This window comes from Felis catus, chromosome B1 (genome assembly GCF_018350175.1).
Source record: "Felis catus isolate Fca126 chromosome B1, F.catus_Fca126_mat1.0, whole genome shotgun sequence".
NCBI classification, from domain to species: domain Eukaryota; kingdom Metazoa; phylum Chordata; class Mammalia; order Carnivora; family Felidae; genus Felis; species Felis catus.
This window is the reverse complement of record NC_058371.1, coordinates 140911909-140933389: the sequence shown is the minus strand read 5'-3', so window position 1 is coordinate 140933389 and position 21481 is coordinate 140911909. Positions and strand designations below refer to the sequence as shown.

The following is a 21481-nucleotide window of genomic DNA, read 5'->3' as shown; positions in this document are numbered from 1 at the left end:
TTTAGTGGATGTAGTCCTACATGAAAACATGAGCCAGGTGTTAGACGTCCTTTTGTTTGCTTATAAAATGATATCAGCTTGGTTACTCACAGCTTGGTTACCTAATCATTAGGGGATGTTGTGCAGTGCCTAACTTGGGAGAGAGAATTACCTATAAAGACACTGGTTAGAGAACATGAAATCTCAAATTTATTTTCCCTTGCTTTTTATTACTAAGAAAGAAACTATATATAGGATTGCCTGAAGGATCATTCTTTTCTATTCTAGATACTTGAAAAGATTTTCCTAGATTAAGTCAGGCCAGAAAAGTATATTCTTGTGTCATACTTTTCTTTGCTTTCATAGAATTTCTTGTGCTGAAATGCAGTTAGGTGTTATGTCACTGATCATCATGGAAGGAATGACCCTTTGTCACTCACTGCGATTTCTTAAGGATATTGTTCACTCTGTGAGCCTTTTTTATAAAGACTCCAAGGAGAATTTACTTTTTGCTTTCAATATCAGGAATAGTGCTTTTTCTTAGTACCTGGTTTGTTTTCATACTAAGGATACTGTGATTCTTGTAATGGATCATGTTGCTCTATTTGTTTTGACAGCTAGAAAGTAGAGAGCTAAATTTTTGGCCTACATTTATAGGACCAAATCATATACAGTTTCTTTACTGACATCATTATCCTACATTTTTTTGGGAGGTGAGGGGCCCTCAGCTGTTACTTTTCTGTTCTAATTTTCTCATATATTTAAAAAATCTTATAGTTTTTTTATGCCTTTTCAGGTCTATTATATATTTATATAAATATAAATATTATAATTTGCTACAGTTGAGATTAGATTTTAAAAGTGAAATAAACTTAATTGTTAGAATAGAAAAACAGAGTAAGTTTGTGAATTTGGCAGGTTTCTTGTGATTTGTTTGGTTTTTAAAAATTATATGAATAAGCATTTATTGTTAAAAGTGTTTAAATTTATTTTCATATCATGTACTGTTATACTTTTAAAATATTTAACGTTTGTTGGTATCAAGAACAAATATAATTTTGGAGGATAAAATAAACTGTAGATTTCCCGAATCCTTTCTGGAATGAAGTTAAAGACAAACTAATAGTAAATATTTTTGGTTATTTCCATCTAACAATGGTGATAAAATAATAAAAAGTCAATTTTATAAGTGATATATGTTGGCCTTTTTAAGCATATAAAATCAAGTTATGTGCAGAGTATTTTTAAAACAGGGTTTAGAATTTCCTAAATCAATTTCTAAGTTTGTGGTTAGTGTCATTTTCTACACAACTGTGTTTTTAACCCATGCTGATCATGCTGTTGCAGATGTATTACACGTTGTTCAAATGTTGCTTAAATTTGAAAGGACGATTTAATTCATTTTGATTTCTAATTTTAGTTTAGTCATTTATATAGTTAGATTTTTCTATTTATAATTTTATTAGCAAATCTCAGATCTAATTGATGCTATACATATATTCCAAATAGATTTAAAAATGATTTGAACATTATAAGAATTTAGAGTTAATCAGTGAAACAGAGTTAGAACATGGAGGTGTTTTAACAAAATACGAATTTCTCAGTTATAGAATCGAGTATAAATGTCAGCCTTCTTGTGAACTTGTGAATTAAAAAGTCACCCAAGAAATAGTCAAGTGGTCATTTGGTTAGAAAAAAAGATCGTTTTGGTTAGACAAAAGGTCAGGTATTTCAAGCAGTGCTGTGAGGCTGGTGTGAAATCTGCTTATAATAGAGCCTTAAAACTCTGCTCATACTTCTGAACATGATGTGAATAGCATGTAGAAATAAGAAATATGGTGAATATTGTTAGCATCACTATGGGAAGAAAGAATGTTCTCGGAAAACTATATTGTCAACCCTGAACTACTTTTGTTAAATAGATTATAATGCACACAACTTACATTTTTTCTCTTTGATTCAGGATCCTTTGAAAATTAGGAGAGGTATTTTAGATAATAATGACAATAAGGACTTGTACTGTGGCTTTGGAACTTTCTTGAATAATTCCTCAGTTCACGAAACTCACGTTTTGTGTCACTTCGTGAGAAGAATATTAACATTTGTTCATGTCTAAAATAACAATTTCTATATTTTCTATAACATTAACAAACTTTACTAGAATCACTGATCTTAGAATGGAAAAAATATATGTATATACCTTTTACTCTTTTAACATGCCCCTAAATAGCTTCTGTGTGTTCAGTGAAACTTCTTAACATTTTAATCTGTTCTTACAGGGTTCATGCTTGAACCAGATCCAGAACATAGACCTGACATATTTCAAGTGTCCTATTTTGCATTTAAATTTGCCAAAAAGGATTGTCCAGTCTCCAACATCAATGTAAGTAGTTTTTCAAGTAGGATATGAATTTAAAATCCCATATAGATAGATATATACATATAGATACATATACTTACAGAATTATTTGTTTCATGACAAGTGGTCCGATAGTGTGTTTGTGATTAGTATTTTTGACAAAAAGTCATAATTGCCAGAAACTGTGTATTGACGTGCCCCGGGGAGCTACTGCAGACTTGGGGCACAGCAGGATATTTTTCCTTTTGAGGGACACACAGTGACATCTGTTTGACACAGCACAAATTAGTATTATTAAGTTGTTTGGGCCTATCATTTAAATAAACAGAACTGTTAGATCTTTAGTTGGAGAGGGTCAGAAAACTTGCTGAGGCACTAAGCACTGGCTAAACTGAAATAAGTTTGGTTGCCTTTGGTGTAGAGAGCATAGATATTGTAAATGTAGAGACTTGGGTTCAGATGTGTCTTTATCAGTGACTGATTTTGTATATTTTGGGAAGTTACTTAATGTCTATTTTTTTTCCGTCAAAGTAATAATTATTAGGATCACAAATAGTAAATGTAAAACCCTGTGCCGAGTCCATGGAAGGCGATGAGTTAAATAATAGCTAATAAATACTATTTAGAGGTTTTGAATTATATTCAGTCTGCATAGTATACCTAACTATGTCAGATTAACTGTATGTGGCAAGTCTTTGCTAATTTTTAATAAAAGTCTAAACCCATCACTAATTTTAAGCCATTCTCAACTTTGTAAAGATCATTCTGGCTCTTGTTCTTCTAGATGTCTCGGTATGTAAAACTTAGTCCATCCCACTAGAAAAATAAGGAAGTTGATACTATTTCTTTTTGTTTTTAAGTCTCACTGTAATATATTCTCTGTTGATGCTGAAAATCAGGCAGGTCTAATATTATAGTCATGAAAGTAAATTCATTTGACATTTAACTGTGGATTTTTAGTTTTTCATTCAGCAAATATGCATTTGGGTGCCTACTGTAAGACAAACGTTCTATAAAGCATAAACAAGTCTTCTGCTCTTGTTTTCTAGACTTTTTACAAGCAGTGTCATGCAAATTATCTGCAGTATATAGAAATAGCACTTTACTCATATGCTTGGTGTTTGCTGCCTTTTCCAAAGTCGTTTGGAGAATAGTCATTGATTTACAAATGTAATATAATCCTTCTTTTTATCCAATATTTACCTATTTGTAAAGTGGATATATGATGATGTTCTGTTTATTTTCCAAGGGATTCTGTGGAACATGAATATTGAAAGTGACATTTGTGTAGAATGAAGTGGTATTTGCAGATTAGATCTGGCAAATATATGTGAATATTTTGTAGGTATCTGAGGTGAAAGTATTTCACAGACAGTACTTTTGTAAGCTTAAGAGTGTATCTATAGCATTTAAATAAAACTTTCTGCAATTGAAATGAAAACCAAAATGAAAAGTTTTATTTTTTTCTTCGAAGAATTCTTCTATTCCTTCAGCTCTTCCTGAACCGATGACTGCTAGTGAAGCAGCTTCTAGGAAAAGCCAAATAAAAGCCAGGTAGGCAAAGCTGTGCTGAGATTTGAAAAGGCATTTTTTTAAAAAAGGGTATAGTTCTGATGTTTAATCCTAGCAAGTGTCATTGATTAAATATCATTTTCGCTTATACACAAAAAAAATGTGTGTTCCTTACTGCATGTGATGAGGAGCTTAGATAACAAGTACAAAAGAAGCTTTCTTACTTTAGGGATGGAGTTTGACATCAGTCTCACTTGAACTGCTCACCCTTAGCAATTAAGAAGTGGTTATGCAGCTAGTGATGTTATATTGGATCATTTTGGGGGTTATCATTATTTCATCACATGGGAACTCTAATTCATGAAATTTTATGTTTTGTGTTTGTAGCTGGTATGATTTGTTTTTAAGGAAAGAAAAAATAACAGGCAACTGTTTTAGAATATTCTAAATTTGTAATCAATTTTATATATTCTAATACATATTTAAAATATGTATTACTATGTATAATTTATAATGAATGGCTATAGTACTTGTAAGACTGGTAAAGAAGTTTTAAATTATCATTAATAGTTATTCACTGTACTGATAAGTTTGACTTGTGTTATGTATATTAAGATGTGTATCTGATCAATGATTGAATTAATGATTGATTTTTTTTCTTGCTTCTTTGAGTTTAAAACTTAATAAACAGGATTATATTTTAGATTCTCAGACAGGTATAATATCGCAGTTGGGGACATTTCTTGGTCACAGCTTTTTTGGTACTGTATTTTACTCATGCAAAGATTTCATTTGACTGAAATACATAAAGTATATTTATTATGTACCTGTTGTTATATGCTAGATATAGATACTGTAAACCACAAAGTAAAAGGAGCAGTGTTTATTCTCAAGGAGCTCACATTCTAATGAAGACAGACAAGAAAAGAGTTACAACCTGATAGATACCAGGCAACTAAGAGTGGAGGAAGGGAAAGCTGGGAGCAGAGAAAACAGAAGGACAGAAAGAATCCTTTTGCCTTAACTTTTCCTTGAGGGATGAGTAGTCAGTCACCTGGAGTGATGGGGAGTGAAACTGTAACAGGCAGGCACTTCAGGCAAGAAGAATGGCCTTTGTGAAACTGCAAGGCTGGAGTGTGAGGGGACATAGATGAGAGGGGTGGGAAATGGTAGGTAGATGCCAGTCATGAACAACTTTGTTTATATGTTATGCTCAGAACTTTGGACTTTGGCCTTTAAGCCAGTGAATTTTCAACTGGCAGTCAGTTCTACGATTTGTGACTTTGCTGTTAGATGTGTTACAATAATAAGTAATAAAAAATAATTTGCTATTTAGAAATTAAGGTATCATTTGTGAATGACTTCGTTTAAACAAATATACCATCACTCTAAAAAAATCTTCATTTACTTGAATTTAAAATACTCTTTTGAGTAAGAGATGAAAGAGTAAAGTTGCATCTAACTTGCACGAATTCACTGTGACTGTCTTATCTATGACGTAGCTGCAGTTGGCAGCTGCTGTTACAGTTGAGTGGCAATTATGAACTATTGTAGGACTTGTCAGTTCAATTTTATTTTATTGGTGTGTTTTTAATAATTATTTTGTCAACGATGAAATCTGTAAGAAAGCAGATATAGATTTTTAAAAAAACATGACTCAACGGAACAAGAATGATGTTTTGAATATCTTTTCACCATGACACAAGTCATAGCTATACAGTTATAACCTAATGAAATAGTTAATGCAGCTAAAATTCACAGTACTATTCATATTATGTCAAATCCGTACCTGACATTAAAAATTAGGTTCCTTGGTGCTTATTGGTCAATAATAGAAATTTATTCTTTATTGATATAATCAGTAAAGAACTTGAAAAAGTTTAAATGTGTCTAAGACATAGTCTTTTTCATGTCAAAGGTTTATCAGTGGGGAGGGGTGATTGGAGAAATCCTTAAATACCATTATTTACGTGTTTTAGAGCTTTTATGAATACTGTTGATCTGCCCGGCCTTTACTATGTGGGATGTTTTGCTTTACTTCTTAAAAGCCCCTTTCTATTTCCCTGAAACCTGCACCTGCTCTTGGGACTGTTAAACATGTGAGACTTCTGTGACTTGCATCTAAAAGTGGAAAAGTTGAGAATCACTGTCCTGCCAGATGGAAACACTGAAGTATTTTAAGAGGAGAGAGTGTGTGTTTTAGGAAGATTGCTCAGGTGATAGGAAGGAGGAGGAAAAGAAAGGAAGCAGAGAAAACAGCTTTGTCTATTGTAATAGTGCAGATGAGGCTGCACAGTAGTGTTGATACTAATGATTACTCAGTCTTTCCTTTTAGTCATGTTTGTGTTTTCATATTGCCTAATCTGCCCAGGCATTTTCTTCCCATTGCTTCATACAGAATGCTTCATTTCTTTTTCACTGTCTAATGAAAGCATATTTATTTTTTATTCTCCAGCGCCTACCTGAAGCCTTTCTAGCCAAATTAGGTAAAAAGGTGGAATTATTCCTCTGTGAAACTCTTGACAGTACTAGCTTGGCACTAATTATATTTACTGACTTCTATTTTACTGTATGTTGATGAACATGTGTCACATCTTCCTAGGTATACTGTAAATTCTTTGAAGACCGGGTATTCTGCCATGTTTGCTGGATAGCATTAATTGTATGATAGATGTTGGTACATGGGTAAAATTAGGCAGCAGTAGACTAAAATCTGCAGACCTTTTAATTTGTTTTTTGGAAGTATGCTATGCTCATGTATGTTGTGAATCTCTATAGAGCAGTTTATAACAGGAACAAGGCAGGGTAGGGCCTGGCCTCTACTATCTTAATAAAGAATGGATAGACAGATAGAAAGATAGTGTAGAATATACAGTCCCCAGATTACTTGAATTTAGAGACTTCAGCATTGGTTTTAGTGCCATATCCGTAATTTGAACTCAGTAAATACTTGATTATCATTAAAATGAGATATAACTGGTTTTATATATACATATATATATATATATATATGTATATATAAAACTTTATTGCCTTTTAGTTCAGTTTTCCTGTAACTTGTACCATAACCCATTCCATCTAAAACATAAATGTTATTTTTAGAAAACAACACACATATAATGTATTTCTACTATTTTCCACAATCTTCTGATTCAAATTCACTTTTTAGAAAGATCGTTGAGAGAGCTCCCTCTTGTGGCACATACAGATATAAGAAAGAACTGTAGATGTACAGTTATTGTACATAGGACTTTCTCCAAATGCATGCAGCAGATACATATTTGATAAATCATGTATGCAAACTTTTTAAGTACCAAATCATTTGAAAATGTGCTAAGGGAACTTGGTGAAGAGATTTTATGTCAATCATGTTGAAAAGTAAATCAATAACTCTATTAAAAAGTACTTGAAGTTTTGTACTGAATTTATAGAAAAAAATAAGTTGATAAATATATAAGTTAAAGATTTTCCCTGGCTTTAAAAAAATTTTTTTTTGGAAAAGAAAATGTCTGTGTCTTTTAGTGTCTCTTGTTTTCAAACCTATGCTTACCACTTTGACCTCCTGTGTCTGTGGCCTAAATTAAGTCCTAGTGGGAAGAGTTTTATATGATTTCTATTCATTGTTGTTAAGTAAAGCATAAAGATCCAAGAAGTTGAATGTGAGCAGATGGCTCCACCTGCTGAAAATTTGGGCCCCTTTTTGTTTCACATGCCCTAGAGCGCCATCTTTTTGTTCTTGGGCCTAGAGCCTAAGGTAAGGGAGGCTGTTGTTTGTATCTTGTTTTTATTTTTCTGACTGGTTCACAGAGCTGGCTCGTGATTTGGTCCAGAACCTTATGAGAAGGTTTATGTTTGTGTCTGCTACTTCATTTCCTTAAGAGCAATCCTATATTCTTTATCTACCAGCTTCAGTGGCAGACTGTGAATGGTAGCATACTGAGTTAAGGAAAATGGCTAGGTTTATTTTATTTACTTTCCTATCTTTATTAAACATTTAATACTTGGGAATGAGACAGGAAGAGGTCGAGAGGACTAATATCATCAGTAATAATTAAAATGCATCTGTTGAAATAGATGCTTTATAGGACAAATAGTAAATTACAAATACTGCCAGTATTTAGAATGAAATGTGTATTTTTCTGTTGTAGAATAACAGATACCATTGGACCAACAGAAACCTCAATTGCACCAAGACAAAGACCAAAGGCCAACTCTACTACTGCCACTCCCAGTGTGCTGACCATTCAGAGTTCAGCAACACCTGTTAAAGTCCCTGTTCCTGGTGAATTCGGTAGCCACAGACCAAAAGGTAATAGCAGCCCTGCCAACCTTGTCACCTTTACAGTTAGCTTAAATCTTATGGCTTGATATTCCTAGGAATATAAATTATTGGCAAACTTACTATTGTGAAGCATATAACTTAATGCTTTAAGAAACTTTCTACTGATGTCTGATAAACTCAACTAGTTTTTCCTAAAGTTGTAGGCAAAAGTAGTAACATACTGGTAATATAGAAGTATGGTATAAAATGCTTTCAACTTGCTTATCCGTAGAGTCATCAGCTAGTAGGGTTTGAGGTTGATAATAAAGTTCTGAGAGTATGGAAAATTCTGTATTGTATTGGAAAGGAGGAAGTTGAAACTTTAGCCTTAAAAAGTTATATGTCTTTCCACTGCATCTAGAACCTTGGCAGAGGCATCTAGCTTAGGTCGTGTGGACATTACGACACAGAAACCTGTCTTCTCATCTGATTTTGAGATTTGTTTTTCTAATCTAAAACATCCTCAAAGCATTTGGTGCAGTGTAGTACCTAAAGAAATTTTTTCCTCAAGGAAATATCCCTAATATTAGCTAGTAAACTTGTTCTCTCATGGGTCTGGGGATATAACTTGAAGCCCCATCTTAAGAAAACCCTGTTTTGCATTTTATTTCATGATTTAGCTATTTTGTTTTAATGTTAAAATGTTTTCATTTAAGATGTTTTCAATTGGTATGCTCTAATGGTTAAGAGCCCACCAGTTTGAGTCTCAATGAACCTGAATTTGAGTTCTGTTTTTCCCATTTCTTAGTAATATATGTTATAAAAATTTTGGTACCTATTTGATAGGATTGCTGTGAGGATTAAATAACTGCTTAATATAATCCCCTGTCCTTACGAAATGTTAAATATTAGCTACCACTATTACTGTTAGGTGTATATTCAAGGAAGATAATGTTAATGTTACCTGACACGTTGCTGCTTACTCCTGTCATGTCACTCAGATGGGAGGATTGTTCCATGGAAAAGAGAAATTAGGGGAAGTTGAAGCCTTTTGTGTCTGTTTCTTAGCCTCACTGTTCTCTTCTGTAAAATGGGAATAACACCTATTTTTCCTGTTACAAAGAATAAATGACAAGGTGTGTGCTATCTGGAAGTTTCTGTTTCATAGTAAGCATTTAGTGTTTTTTTTTTTTTACCATTTTGGGTTCGAGATCTACTAGTCTTCTCTATGATGTATCAATGCCCTCCAGCCAAAGACCACTTAGAACACACTTGTATTTGAATAAATTTGGTTTATTACTCACATATCATGGGAATCTGTGGTGGTGTCTCAGTAAGATGGAACTTGAAAAGACTTATTGAAGGATTTGGGCTTGTTTTAGGTAATTCTGGGGGAAGCTTGAAGAAGGTGGGGCTTTGCTTTGGATTGAATGCTGTCAGGAAGCCGAGGGTATGATGTTATTAGGTATCTTAATAAATCTTACTTCTCTAGAAGGAGGGGAGCTAAAGTTCCAGCTAGATAGAAGCAGTAGTCAGCCCTATTCACCAGGACAGGGAGAGGTTTGGTCATTTTTGTGGTTGTTTCTGATTTTGTCAGGATTCGGTCCCCTTGTCCTGATCTACCATGGTCACAGGAAGCCTTGTCTGATGTTGGTGTTCTGTGAAATTGTTGTTTATTAGGAGAACACCAAGTCTAGCCGTGAGGGTCGGGCCTGCTCCTATAGCAGGGACAGCGTTTCTTTTTGTCATGCTTCCAGCTTAAGTTGCAAAAATAATACTCCTTTTTCCCCCCCATATGTGCATCTTTTAACTTTCCCCCCATTAAATATTATACAAGAAGTGACACTTAAATATATTCTTTTAAAATATTCAGCACAGTAGTTTTCGGGGAAAAATGTAAAAGTCTCCGTTATTTTTTCTGTAGAGTAAACTAGCAATAGGTTAGTATGCTTTCTCAGGGTCCTTTTTTATGTTTTTGCATGTTCATATATAGATACAAATAATTTATGTTGTGTTTAGCATAAGTAGATTCTTACCATACATAGTTCTCTGCAATTTGATTTTTTTTTTTTTTTAACTCCTACAGTTAGGAGAGCTTTGCACATCAGTGCATATAAATCTACCATGTGTATTTTAGTGGGTAGATGATGTTCTGTAGTGTGAATGTATCATAGCTTATTAAACCATTTAGGTTATTTCCAGTATTGGTTGTTATTAAAAGTATTGTGGTGGACATCCTTATAACAGACTCTTTTGATTTCCATGTTAGAGTATTTTTTCTGAGGAAGATATTAAAAGGTATACTCATTTAAAATTTGCCAGATTGCCATTCAAAAAGACTTCAAAAATTCACACTCAACGACAGTGTGAGTGTCCTTTGATTCCTATCCTTGCCAACACTTGATAGTATTGGTTTTTTAGAATGTTTCCCTGTTTATAGGTGAAATATCTTTGTTTTTATTTTAATATTCCTGATTAATACAACGTTTCAGTCTACTGGCCGTTTGTTTTCTCCTGGATTATCTTTTGTAATTTTCTGTGAGATTGTTTTGCTTTTATTTATTTATTTTTTTATTGCCCTGAAGATTTGATTTTTCTATATTCTGAGTATTAGTTCTTTGCTAAATATATTGTAAATATTTTCTTATAGTTTGTCTTTAATTTTACCAGTGATTCCACTTAACTTCTCTGAGCCTTAGTTTTATCATTTGCAAACTGGGCAATAATAGTAAGACGATTTAATGATATACTTGAAAGCATTGTTTCCATGTAGGATTGCTGTGATGTTTATGATTTCTCTGGTGCTCTGTGGCCTTGGCTTGAGAACCAGGGAACTTCCTTTAGTTTGCTGTCACTAACGTGAAGTCACAGTTTGTGAGGTGAAAGGTGAGCCTCGTGAGTTGTTTTATGATGATTGCTGATGTGACTGGGCTTCACTCACAGCCATAATGTTCTACGGTTAGACCTCAAGGTCCTAAAAGACGAATAACGCTGAGGAGCTTAACTTTTCAGTACTCTACTAAGTGGGAAGAAATACACTTAAAAGGCTAATTAATGGTGGTTATGTCTGTGTGGTACAATTATGGTTTTAATTTTATTTTGCATATTTTTATAAATTCAAAAATAATTGCAGTCAACATGCATTTTCTTATAATTGGGAGAATTAGAATGTTACAAAACTATTTTCATAGAAGCGTGTTATATTTAAGGCCTAGGAAGTTTAAAGATATTGGTGAAAAAGAATCTTCCTCTCCTTCCTTGCACTCTTCCTCTTTTTCCCCCTTAGGAATATATAGCTGCATTTGAATTTATGGTAACTCATTGGAAGAGACTACAGAAATTATAGTATATCACATTTCTTCTTTTTGATGTTGTGTGTCTCTTTCTCATAATTCCAAAGTTTATTTATAGGATTTGCCTTGGGTAAAATTTATGAAGCTTATAAATAAATACCCATTTAGGAGGCAGTATTAATAGATTCACTAAGCTAGCATTTATTGAGCATCTCTTATAAAAAAGATTCCTTAAGGCATTAACAGATTAATAAGTCATCATCTCATCCACCAGGGACCCTAGTTAGGAAATAGCCATGAAAACAATATGTGAGAGCCAAATGAAATGTTATAAACTGAGTGGAACTATTAGATAAAGGAAGAGAGATTTGAGCTAAACTTTGAAGGATAAGAAGAATTGCAGTGGGTGGCAAGTGGCATTGTAGACGGAGAGAATCATATTGGCCAAGACACAGACCTATGCCAGTGTATGTGATAGTTGAGAAGCAAGAAAGAAAGGATGTGGCTGGTGTGTTGACAGATATGAAAGAAGTGTTTCTAAGATGTTGACTTGGGCAGAGTTGTACTTAAGATTACAGTAAATAATCCCTTTGGACTACATGCATATGGAAGTTTCTGTGTTACAAAATAAGGATATAAATGCCTTGGTAATGTTACTGAAATGAGTGTTTAGAAATCCAGCCATTTTGCTGAAGTCTTGAGTATGTTAACCTATGTTTCACATGGAAACCACTTTTTAGGAGCACCGAGACCTGGAAATGGCCCCGAGATTGTATTGGGTCAGGGTCCCCCTCAGCAGCCTCCACAACAGCATAGAGTACTTCAGCAGCTACAACAGGGAGATTGGAGATTGCAGCAACTACATTTACAGCATCGCCATCCTCACCAGCAGCAGCAGCAGCAGCAGCAGCAGCAGCAGCAGCAGCAGCTACTTCAGGATGCCTTCATGCAGCAGGTAATTCTTTGGTTACTGTGGATACGGGAGTAGTGTTGTGAAATTCATGTGGCTGTTGAGTATCAGGGAGTTCCCTTTCATACACTGGGCACCTTCAGTTCTGGGTCCAAGTGAACACTTTGCCCAATTTCCTGATTATTTTAGTTGCAGTCTGTGAGATTCTTAAGAGTATTCTCTTGAGAGGCACCTGGCTGGCTCAGTCAGTTAAGCGTCCGACTCTGGGTCGTGATCTCATGGTTTGTGAGTTTAAGCCCATTTCCTGATTATTTTAGTTGCAGTCTGTGAGATTCTTAAGAATATTCTCTTGAGAGGCACCTGGCTGGCTCAGTCGGTTAAGCGTCCGACTCTGGGTCGTGATCTCATGGTTTGTGAGTTTAAGCCCTGCGTCGGACTCTGCGCTGACAGCACGGAGCCTGCTTGGGATTCTCTGTCCCCCTGCGCATGTTCTCTCTCTCTCTGTCTCAAAATAAATAAACTTAAAAAAAAAAACATTAAAAAAAATATTCTGTTGAAATAGATTGAAATCATGGCTTTATGAAGCCAAAAACGTTCAGTCATTGGACATTATGAATAAACATGGCTGTTTATGGTGGATGTTATCTTTTTCAGGTTATATTTTGAGTTGAGAAACAGATTTATAACATTATTACTGGAAGGGTGATAATTTAGGCTTTCAGAAGTAACATTATCTTGGGATTTTGTTCTTTGCTTTTTTTTTTTTTTTGGCCAGGGTGAGAGAGAGAGAGAGAGAGTGTGTGTGTGTGTGTGTGTGTGTGTGTGTGTACGAGTGGCATTTAGAGTTGGAAGGGACATAGGAAAAAATGACCTTACGTTCTATTCTGCCCTTTGCCTCGTTAGGACCTACAAATTTCTAGTTTCACTAAACTATTTCAAATTTAATGACTTGTCACAATCATCCTTCCATCTTTTCTGAAATGTTTTTGAGCCTATTAAACGCATGGCACTTCTCATGGATGTCTCATCTTCTGGTCTTGACTGAGACCCAGAGCGGAACATAGTTAAGTAGACGGTGCCATTGGATGGCCAGAAGATATCATTGAAGGGAAGATGGAGGAGATTAGGAATTTACTATAATGGGTCATGGACACAAACTAGGGTTTTCATTAATTAGTAAATGTGTTTGGGTTTAGTTTTCTTCCAAACATCCTTAAACTGTGCTGGGAATAGTTTTAGTTGAATCTGTTATGTTTCATTGATACTTTTGAAACCCAATTCCAATAAGCATGTGTAAGTTATAGTCCTTTACTGACTGTAGCTATTTTACTTTGGTATTTGGACCACTAGTACCCATAGTTATGATGTTAAGATCAGTACTAAAAAAAAAAGCAAAACAAAACAAAAAAAACAACTATGGCACAAAAAAGGCACAAGTAATATTGATGAGTTTCTTTGTTTTTTCATTGTAGTATCAACATGCAATACAGCAGCAACAGATCCTTCAGCAACAGTTTTTAATGCATTCAGTGTATCAGCCGCAACCTTCTGCATCACAGTATCCTGCAATGGTAAATGTTACATAATTTGTAGAAATTTCTGAGAATACATTCCAGTGTTGGAATTCACAGTATAAATGGTATTATTCAGAATTTAATTATTCAAAATTAACCCAAGTAGGTTAATGAACACATTTTTTTTTTAGTTTTATTTTTTATTTTTAAGTTTATTTTTGCGGGGGGAGGAGCAGAGAGAGAGGGAGAGAAAGAATCTCAAACAGGCTCTCCTGGCACAGGGCTCGATCTCATGAACAGCGAGATTGTGACCTGTGCTGAAATCAAGAGTCGGACCCTTAACTGACTGAACCACCCAAGTGCCCAACACAGTTTCAACAAAGCCATTCGTGTGTTCCAAAGCAGTTTTACATTGGTTTGAACTGTAGCACCTGAATTTGGCACATTGTAACTGACTGATGGTATTTTTCTCTTATCTCATGGTATAAAGGAAATGATCTGTTTCCCATGATCTTTTGTCATATGTCTCTTTCATTTGGCACATATCTGTTGAATAAAAAAAGAAACCCAAAGGAAAATTGCATTTACTTCAGAGAATAGTGTGACTTTTTAAAAAATTTTTTATAGCAACTGCTGTTCTAGTGACTGTAAGCTACTCCATTGTCTTTTTCTTAAACTATTCAAATGAGGAATTTGAATCCTGCCAAGAGAGCCAGGCTTTACAGCTTTTTTTTTTTTTTTTTAATTGAGGTATAATTGACATAACATTATATTAGTTTTGGGGGTAAATGTAATGACTTGATATTTGTATATTTTGCAAAATAATCACCATAATACATGCAGTTAAACAGCTTCTTAAATAGACTTATTTTATCTTGCTGAGGTATTCCAGTAGCAAGCTGCTCCTTCATATATAAATTGTTTTTCAGGCTTCTGATTTTGTTGCCAACGTGAAAAGGAAGGAGCAGAGTAACTAGGTGCGATGCTGACTGTGCTTTAGTGACCTGGAGCAAGTGCTGTTTTGTGTAACAGGCGTTTCTTGTTTCAGATGCAGCAGTACCAGCAGGCTTTCTTGCAGCAACAAATGCTAGCTCAGCATCAGCAGCCTCAGCAACAGGTGTCCCCTGAGTATCTTACCTCCCCTCAAGAGTTCTCACCGGCCTTAGTTTCCTACACTTCATCACTTCCAGCTCAGGTTGGAACTATAGCGGACTCCTCCTACAGTGCCAATAGGCAAGTGTTTTTCCGGTGAATGCAAAAGAAATTATTGTGGAAGTGGGTGTACATGTGGAGTGGAGTCATTATGTGGCTCCTGAAGTACTCCAGAGTCCACGTCTCTGCAAAGTCCCCCTTTTTGTCTTACACGTCCTCTCTTTCTGTCCCTGTGCATTCCCATCCTTCCTTGCATTTCCATTAGTTAAGTCTGCTGATTGCTATTTGCAAGGTAAGGCTTAGGCAATATCCAGCAGCATTTAAGGCTAAGGAAATTAGTGGCTTATATGTTAAGACATTCTTTGTAATGTAAATAGAAACAAAACCCTGACAAGCTACTTTAATATTTTAAAAAAGTAATTCTTGTAGACAAGTTAATTTAGCTTTTTCTCCTTATATATTATTGCTTTGAATTAATTAGATAATATTTACCCACAGATTGCCTAATTTGGTTTACTTTAAAGAGGTACAAAAAATAGTAACATGTCATTTGGTTCTTTTTTAAGATAAGTATAAGGTTATTGTTACTACAGCCTTGTACATTTTGGTATTCAGATACATTGGTTAGTAGTTATTTTTCCAGGATAATTCATATTGAAAACATTACAGTAAACTAAAGAACGGTGGCATAAATGTTTTCAAACTCAGATTTGAATTGGGGAGTGCTTCAGGATTTTGTAATGAAAAAATCTCTTGGCCATTATGAATACTTCCCAGTATTTCTGGATACATAGAAGGAAGTAGTTGCTAGAACTTTGGTTACTGGAACACTAAAGAAGTTCTCCTACAACACTATTTAAGGATATGATCATTAGCTGGGAAAAGGTATCTGCAAGCTTTGGCTAGGATTTGGGCATGAGAAATATCACTGAGCATGTCAAGAGAGGAATAAAGTATACAGTTTGCTGTAGTACACCTCCCAGCCTGTGTGTGTGTGTGTGTGTGTGTGTGTGTGTGTGTGTGTGTGTGTGAGAGAGAGAGAGAGAGAGAGAGAGAGAGAGAGAGAGAAGGAGAGAAAGAGGGAGAGAGAGAGGGAGAGAGAACAAATGGATTTATTGAAGTGTTTTCCTAAATTAAAAATTGAGGTACATGAATTAGGACAAGTATGCAGAGCAGGGCATAAGATCAGAGGCTGGTTTAAAGATGCAGATTGGTATTTGCCAAACCATTTGTTATTTGCCTACTCTGGTTACAGTTTTTTGATTTAACCACATACCATTTTTGTCTCTAATAAATTAATAGCACTATTGCAAATAATAGCATTAAAACATCATATTAAACATTTTAAACATATTAAAACTACTAAAATCTATGAAACATAAGTACTAATCTGTTACATTTACAAGAAAGATATACCTAAAAAATAAGTCCCCTAGGGATAAGAATGGAATAGTTTTATTCTTTATTAAAAATAGGATATTCTCCTCAGTATTGTTTAGTTTAAGATACTGATGAGATTTATATTAATTTGTTTTTACTTTTGATGTTAATGAGCATAAAAAATGTCAGTTATATCGTGTGTGTGAGTGTGGGTATATATAGCATATATATTACGTATACTTTGTATTCTAAAGGATTGCCAACCTTTGGAAACAAAGGTTTGTCACTGATGGGAATAGAGTCCTGCATTGAAAATCTGTAGGAGAAAGTTCTTGTTAGTGTTCCATTGCATGTGTACTATCTAAACTGATTAGTTATAAAGGACGATGAGTATCTAAAGATATGAGGCCCAGGTAAGCATGCAGGGTGCTGAAAGCTATGACTTGTAGCTCACATAGCATTGCCTACTTAAATCTCATCTCCAGTGACACTGTTTATAGAATCACAGGTGTGATGTGTTTGGGAATTTTTTTTTTTCCTAATTTCTGTGTAACTTTAGAAAAAAAAAATTGGTTTATCATCAAAATCCTCTGCATACTCCAGTTTGGGAAATATTGAATTGGATATCTGTGAAAGTGCATAAGACTCGTTTTAACTCCACCCCTGTGAAATTATGTATTGAGGGAGATGGGAGGTTGGAGCAGGAAAGGGTAATGGTTAAATAGGTAGAAACAGTTACATACTTGGCAAATATGAGCACTAGTTTCCCAGAGGAACAATTCAGTTGCACTTGGGGCCTTAATGTTACTTCGTTAATATTTCCATTTAATATCAATCTTTACCAAAGATATGTTGAGTATAATATCTTAACAATTTAACAGGTCATCTGTAAGCAAATATTCCTGCTTATAACTAGGTCAGTAGAAGGTGAGAATTGGGTTAAATGTTTGGCTCTAAAGGTATAAGAGATGTTTGAGTAGAAGATAAGAAACTGGGTAGTTCCTTAGACAAAGGGAAAGGTCAGTATCTTGGTTAGCATGATTATTTCCTTTACCACTTAATCTGCTAAAATTTCTACTCTTCCATTGTGTTGATATATATTTAGTATGGCTATTGGAGAGTGTTACCATGATGTATTCAAATAATAGTGACATAAACATCAATACATATATTATTTTACTTTTTATGGTAAATTGCCCTGTTGTATTAGTTATTTGTTGCTGCATAATAAATTACCCCCAAATTTAGTGTTTTAAAACAATGATAAACATTTGTGATCTCATACACTCTTTAGATCAGGAATTTCGGAGTGGTTTAGCCCTATGTTTATGTCAAGGGAAGGGTCTCTCATGAGGGTACAGTTAAGATGTTTGCCTGGAGTTGCAGTCTGCTGAAGGCTTGGCTGTTGCTGGAGGATCTTTTCATAAGATGGCTCACTCAACATGGCTTAGGGCGGGAGGCCTTCGTTCTCTGTCACATGGATCTTTCCAAAAGGTTGCTTAAGTATTCTTTTTGGCAAAGCCAAAGACTGTTTTGAATAAAGAATTATTTGTTCTGGTTTGTTCAAGAGCAAATGGTCCAAAAGAGAGGGCAAGAAAGAACCTGTGATGCCTTTTATGATCTAGTCTCAGAAGACACACTGGTCCTTCTCTGCCATATTTCATTTGTTGGAATTGAGTCACTAGATCTAACCCAATATTCAAGGGCAGGGTAATTCGATTCTGTGCTTTGAAGGGAGGAGTGTCCAAGAACTTGTAGATGTATTTTAACACCTATTTAAACCATTGGTTAAGGTGACACGCCTCATTGATTTATAGTCTACCAAGAAGAATCAATGAAATCATCCAAAGAACATCAAGAGGAGGATAGGGATAGGGAATCAGAAAGTTCTCAAAGGGATCATTGGCAGGCAGGAGGGAGAACACCTATTTCTGTTTGAGTTCTAGCCTCTCTGATTTGTGTTTCAGGGGCTCTGAAAGTCCTTGAAGGCAGTTTTGGAATTAGTATGAGATTCTGTCATGTGGAGGCAGGCTTAGATATTGGCAGTTGATGCTTTCCCACCATGAGTTCAAAACTGAATTATATTTGATTTTAAGATAGCTAAGTCATATTTACTAAAAAAGACTATCTATTTGTTGGTAAATTACTATGTTTTTGTCTAGCTTTCAGTAAGTGTTTACACATTCCTTTCTTGGCTCAGCTATACTGTACAGGCTTGGACTAGGGGACTAAATGGGCAACTTTTGCCCTCTCTTTTCAAGATCTGAGTGGTGGCAGTGGAAGTAAGCTCCCAAGGGGAGAGTGTATTTAGGGAGATGAGTCAAGGCTTGCAAATTTGAGGTACTTTTTTAGAAATGCATGGAGATTCTCCCTCCATTACCAATGTTAGAATATCTGGACCTGAATTATGAAACAAATGTGACAACTTTGTTACATTGCCTTGTACCTGTGGTATATTTCCAGGCTGGGGTGACTGACAGGTACCAAGGGATTGTCAGGTTAAGAAATCTTTACATTCTCACCTTCTTTTAAAAGCCAAAAGGCCTATTAGATAACTTTCATAAAACCAGTGGTCCCAAGCTCCAGCTATGTAGATACTTTAAATACCATGAGTTATTTATTAAGTAGAAAACAACCGTCATCTAGTTCTAGCTAATACATAAAGCAGTCCTAACAGTTCATGTTTTCTTGGTAGCTGTGTAGAGAATGCCTTTGTCAAAAGGAAAATTATTGTGGTGTTCTCAACATAACCAGGGCATAAGATCATATTCAATAGTGATTTTAGAGTGATACTGTTTGACATGGCAACTGATTGTCACTTTAGGGCTGTTTGCTATGATGATTATAATATTTATTGAGTGCTGATTTCTTTTTCTAGATACTGTTCTTTTTGTTTTATACGTATTAACTAATCTTCTCAGTAACCTTATGGGGTAGATAGTTACTCCTGTTTTACAGATGAAGAAGCTGAGACAGAAAGAGGTTAAGGAACCTGCCCAAGGGTACACATGGGGGTGGTTCAGATCCCAGGTGGTCTCCTTAATCTGCCATCTCCATCATAATAAAAGGATCTGCTTTTCTAAGTATTTAGAAAGTATGAACTAGGGCACTTTAGAATTTTTAATTCTAATGTTTTTTTTTCTTCTTTCCCTCTCTTAATTATTACTATAGGTCAGTTGCTGGTAAAGAGGCAGTTGCAAATGTTACAAGTCAGAAGAACATCAGTAACCCACCTGATATGTCAGGGTGGAATCCTTTTGGAGAGGATAATTTCTCCAAGTTAACAGAAGAGGAACTGTTGGACAGAGAATTTGACCTTCTGAGATCAAGTAAGGGACACTTGAAGGCTTACTTTGCTTCACAGTAATATAACAGCTCTATAATAATTCAGCAAGGCCAAAGACTGTTTTGAGGTGTTAAATAGAAAATTCTTTTTGTGCATTTGAGGGCAAAAATCAGGCCATCTTCTTTTATATATACTATCTAACTATGTTGTGTGCATTAGAAATCAATTGCTTGATAGTAGCTATTAAATCCAAGATTGCTGATAATAATGCTGATTCCTAACACTTAAATACTGCATAACTTTGAATGTTAAATTCAGAATATCTCTAAGACATGGAAAATTAATGTTCAAATGAAAAGGGAGACATTAGTATCTTGCTTACTAATCATTTTGCAGCTCTGTTTTCTTGCACACTCAGTAGAAGATATTGTGGGTCTGAAATGCCCTTTGAAAGTGCCTGAAAGAAAACATGGGCTACTACATTATGTTAATGTTTTGTGATGCCCTTTCATTGAGTCCTGACATAAAAGGGCTGCTTTGTTGTCCTGATATGGCAAAAGATAAATAAATTATTTTCCACTTTAAATCAGATATCTCAATGTTTTTACTTGGAATCCTTACCTTTTCTTAAATTACCTAATATATATGTCAAGCCTCACCACACGTATTTTAGAAAAGTTGTTTTTTGGAAGGTGGGTGTGTGGAATGTTTTCAGAAGGTTGCAAAATAGGAACAAGAAGCTAACCTCTAGAGTCTGTAGATAATTTTCAGGTTTTGGAGGCCTGTGTGTGTGTGTGTGTGTGTGTGTGTGTGTGTGCACACGCCTGTCCAAGTGTGTTTTCCTGTTTTGCGTGTGAAAAGACAATCCAAATGGTCCCTAGTTTTAGTTCCTAGCTTCTATTTTATTTTAGGTAACTGGCTTTATGAGAACACTGATTAGATGAAATGCTTTCTTCCCAACTGATACATATTTTATGTAAAATTTTTATAAATGCCCTGAATTCACGAAAGACTACTTGTTTAGGATTTAAATTTGTATTCTTCATATTGGTTATATGCTTATGAAAAATTAAGTTGATGATTAATGCAGATATAAAAATGAGCTTTGAACCTTTAATAAAGGTTTGTCAACTCTGGTAAAACCAAACTTACATCTTTTAATTAAAAAAGTTTTTGTAAACCATGACTGTTTTTGTTTGGCATTTCTAGTATACTTTATGTTGAGTATCCCCCAGAGACAAGTTTTAAAGAAGGAAATGAAGTATCTCTTTCTTTCGGGGTAGTGGCAGGGAGACCCAGGGATTAACCAAATCAATACAATTTATGGGGTTATTTTGAAAGCAAAAGGTAAAATTAAAATATTCATTTTAGTGTGTTTTGACCCAGGATGGTAGCTAAGGGTTTGCGAAATCAGTATTTTCTACTCTATGGGTAAAACTCCTCCTTTTTTTTCCATCAGTGGATGGAAGGGGTAGAGTATTCTCTATCTTATAAAAATGTGTTATTCTGAGCATCTTAGAATTTGTAATGACAGCCAAATTTTACTTACTTCACTTAGGGAAAAATGGGATATAGTATATTCATGTGTACATAACTTCATAAAATTTGGGGTTAACATGTAAAACTCTTAACCAGCTATTTGCTTTCAAACTTCAAGATCAGATAACGTGTAATTTTTGTATATATCTGTGCACACGTGTATGCCAAAGAGTTTAGATTTTACTGCCCTGTTGATTATGGAAAGATACTAAGTTCCAAATGCAAGTACAGGAGGAGCTTTATCTGAAGGTCAGACTTTGGAGCAAGTTAGCCATTTGGAAAAGTGCCTAGATGGT

The 21481-nt window shown here is 34.9% G+C and overlaps 1 protein-coding gene across 5 annotated transcripts in view; it reads left to right on the top strand.

The window, feature by feature from the left end:
• Window positions 1–21481, top strand: part of BMP2K (BMP2 inducible kinase) — a 130938-nt gene that overhangs the window by 82686 nt on the left and 26771 nt on the right. For all 5 annotated transcript variants that reach the window (XM_045056175.1, XM_023253014.2, XM_023253013.2 and 2 more), the window contains 7 exons: window positions 2259–2362; window positions 3813–3892; window positions 7999–8159; window positions 12145–12359; window positions 13787–13885; window positions 14877–15061; window positions 19532–19689. In XM_045056175.1, the coding sequence (XP_044912110.1) occupies window positions 2259–2362; window positions 3813–3892; window positions 7999–8159; window positions 12145–12359; window positions 13787–13885; window positions 14877–15061; window positions 19532–19689 (1002 nt within the window). The remainder of the gene's footprint in view (window positions 1–2258; window positions 2363–3812; window positions 3893–7998; window positions 8160–12144; window positions 12360–13786; window positions 13886–14876; window positions 15062–19531; window positions 19690–21481) is intronic.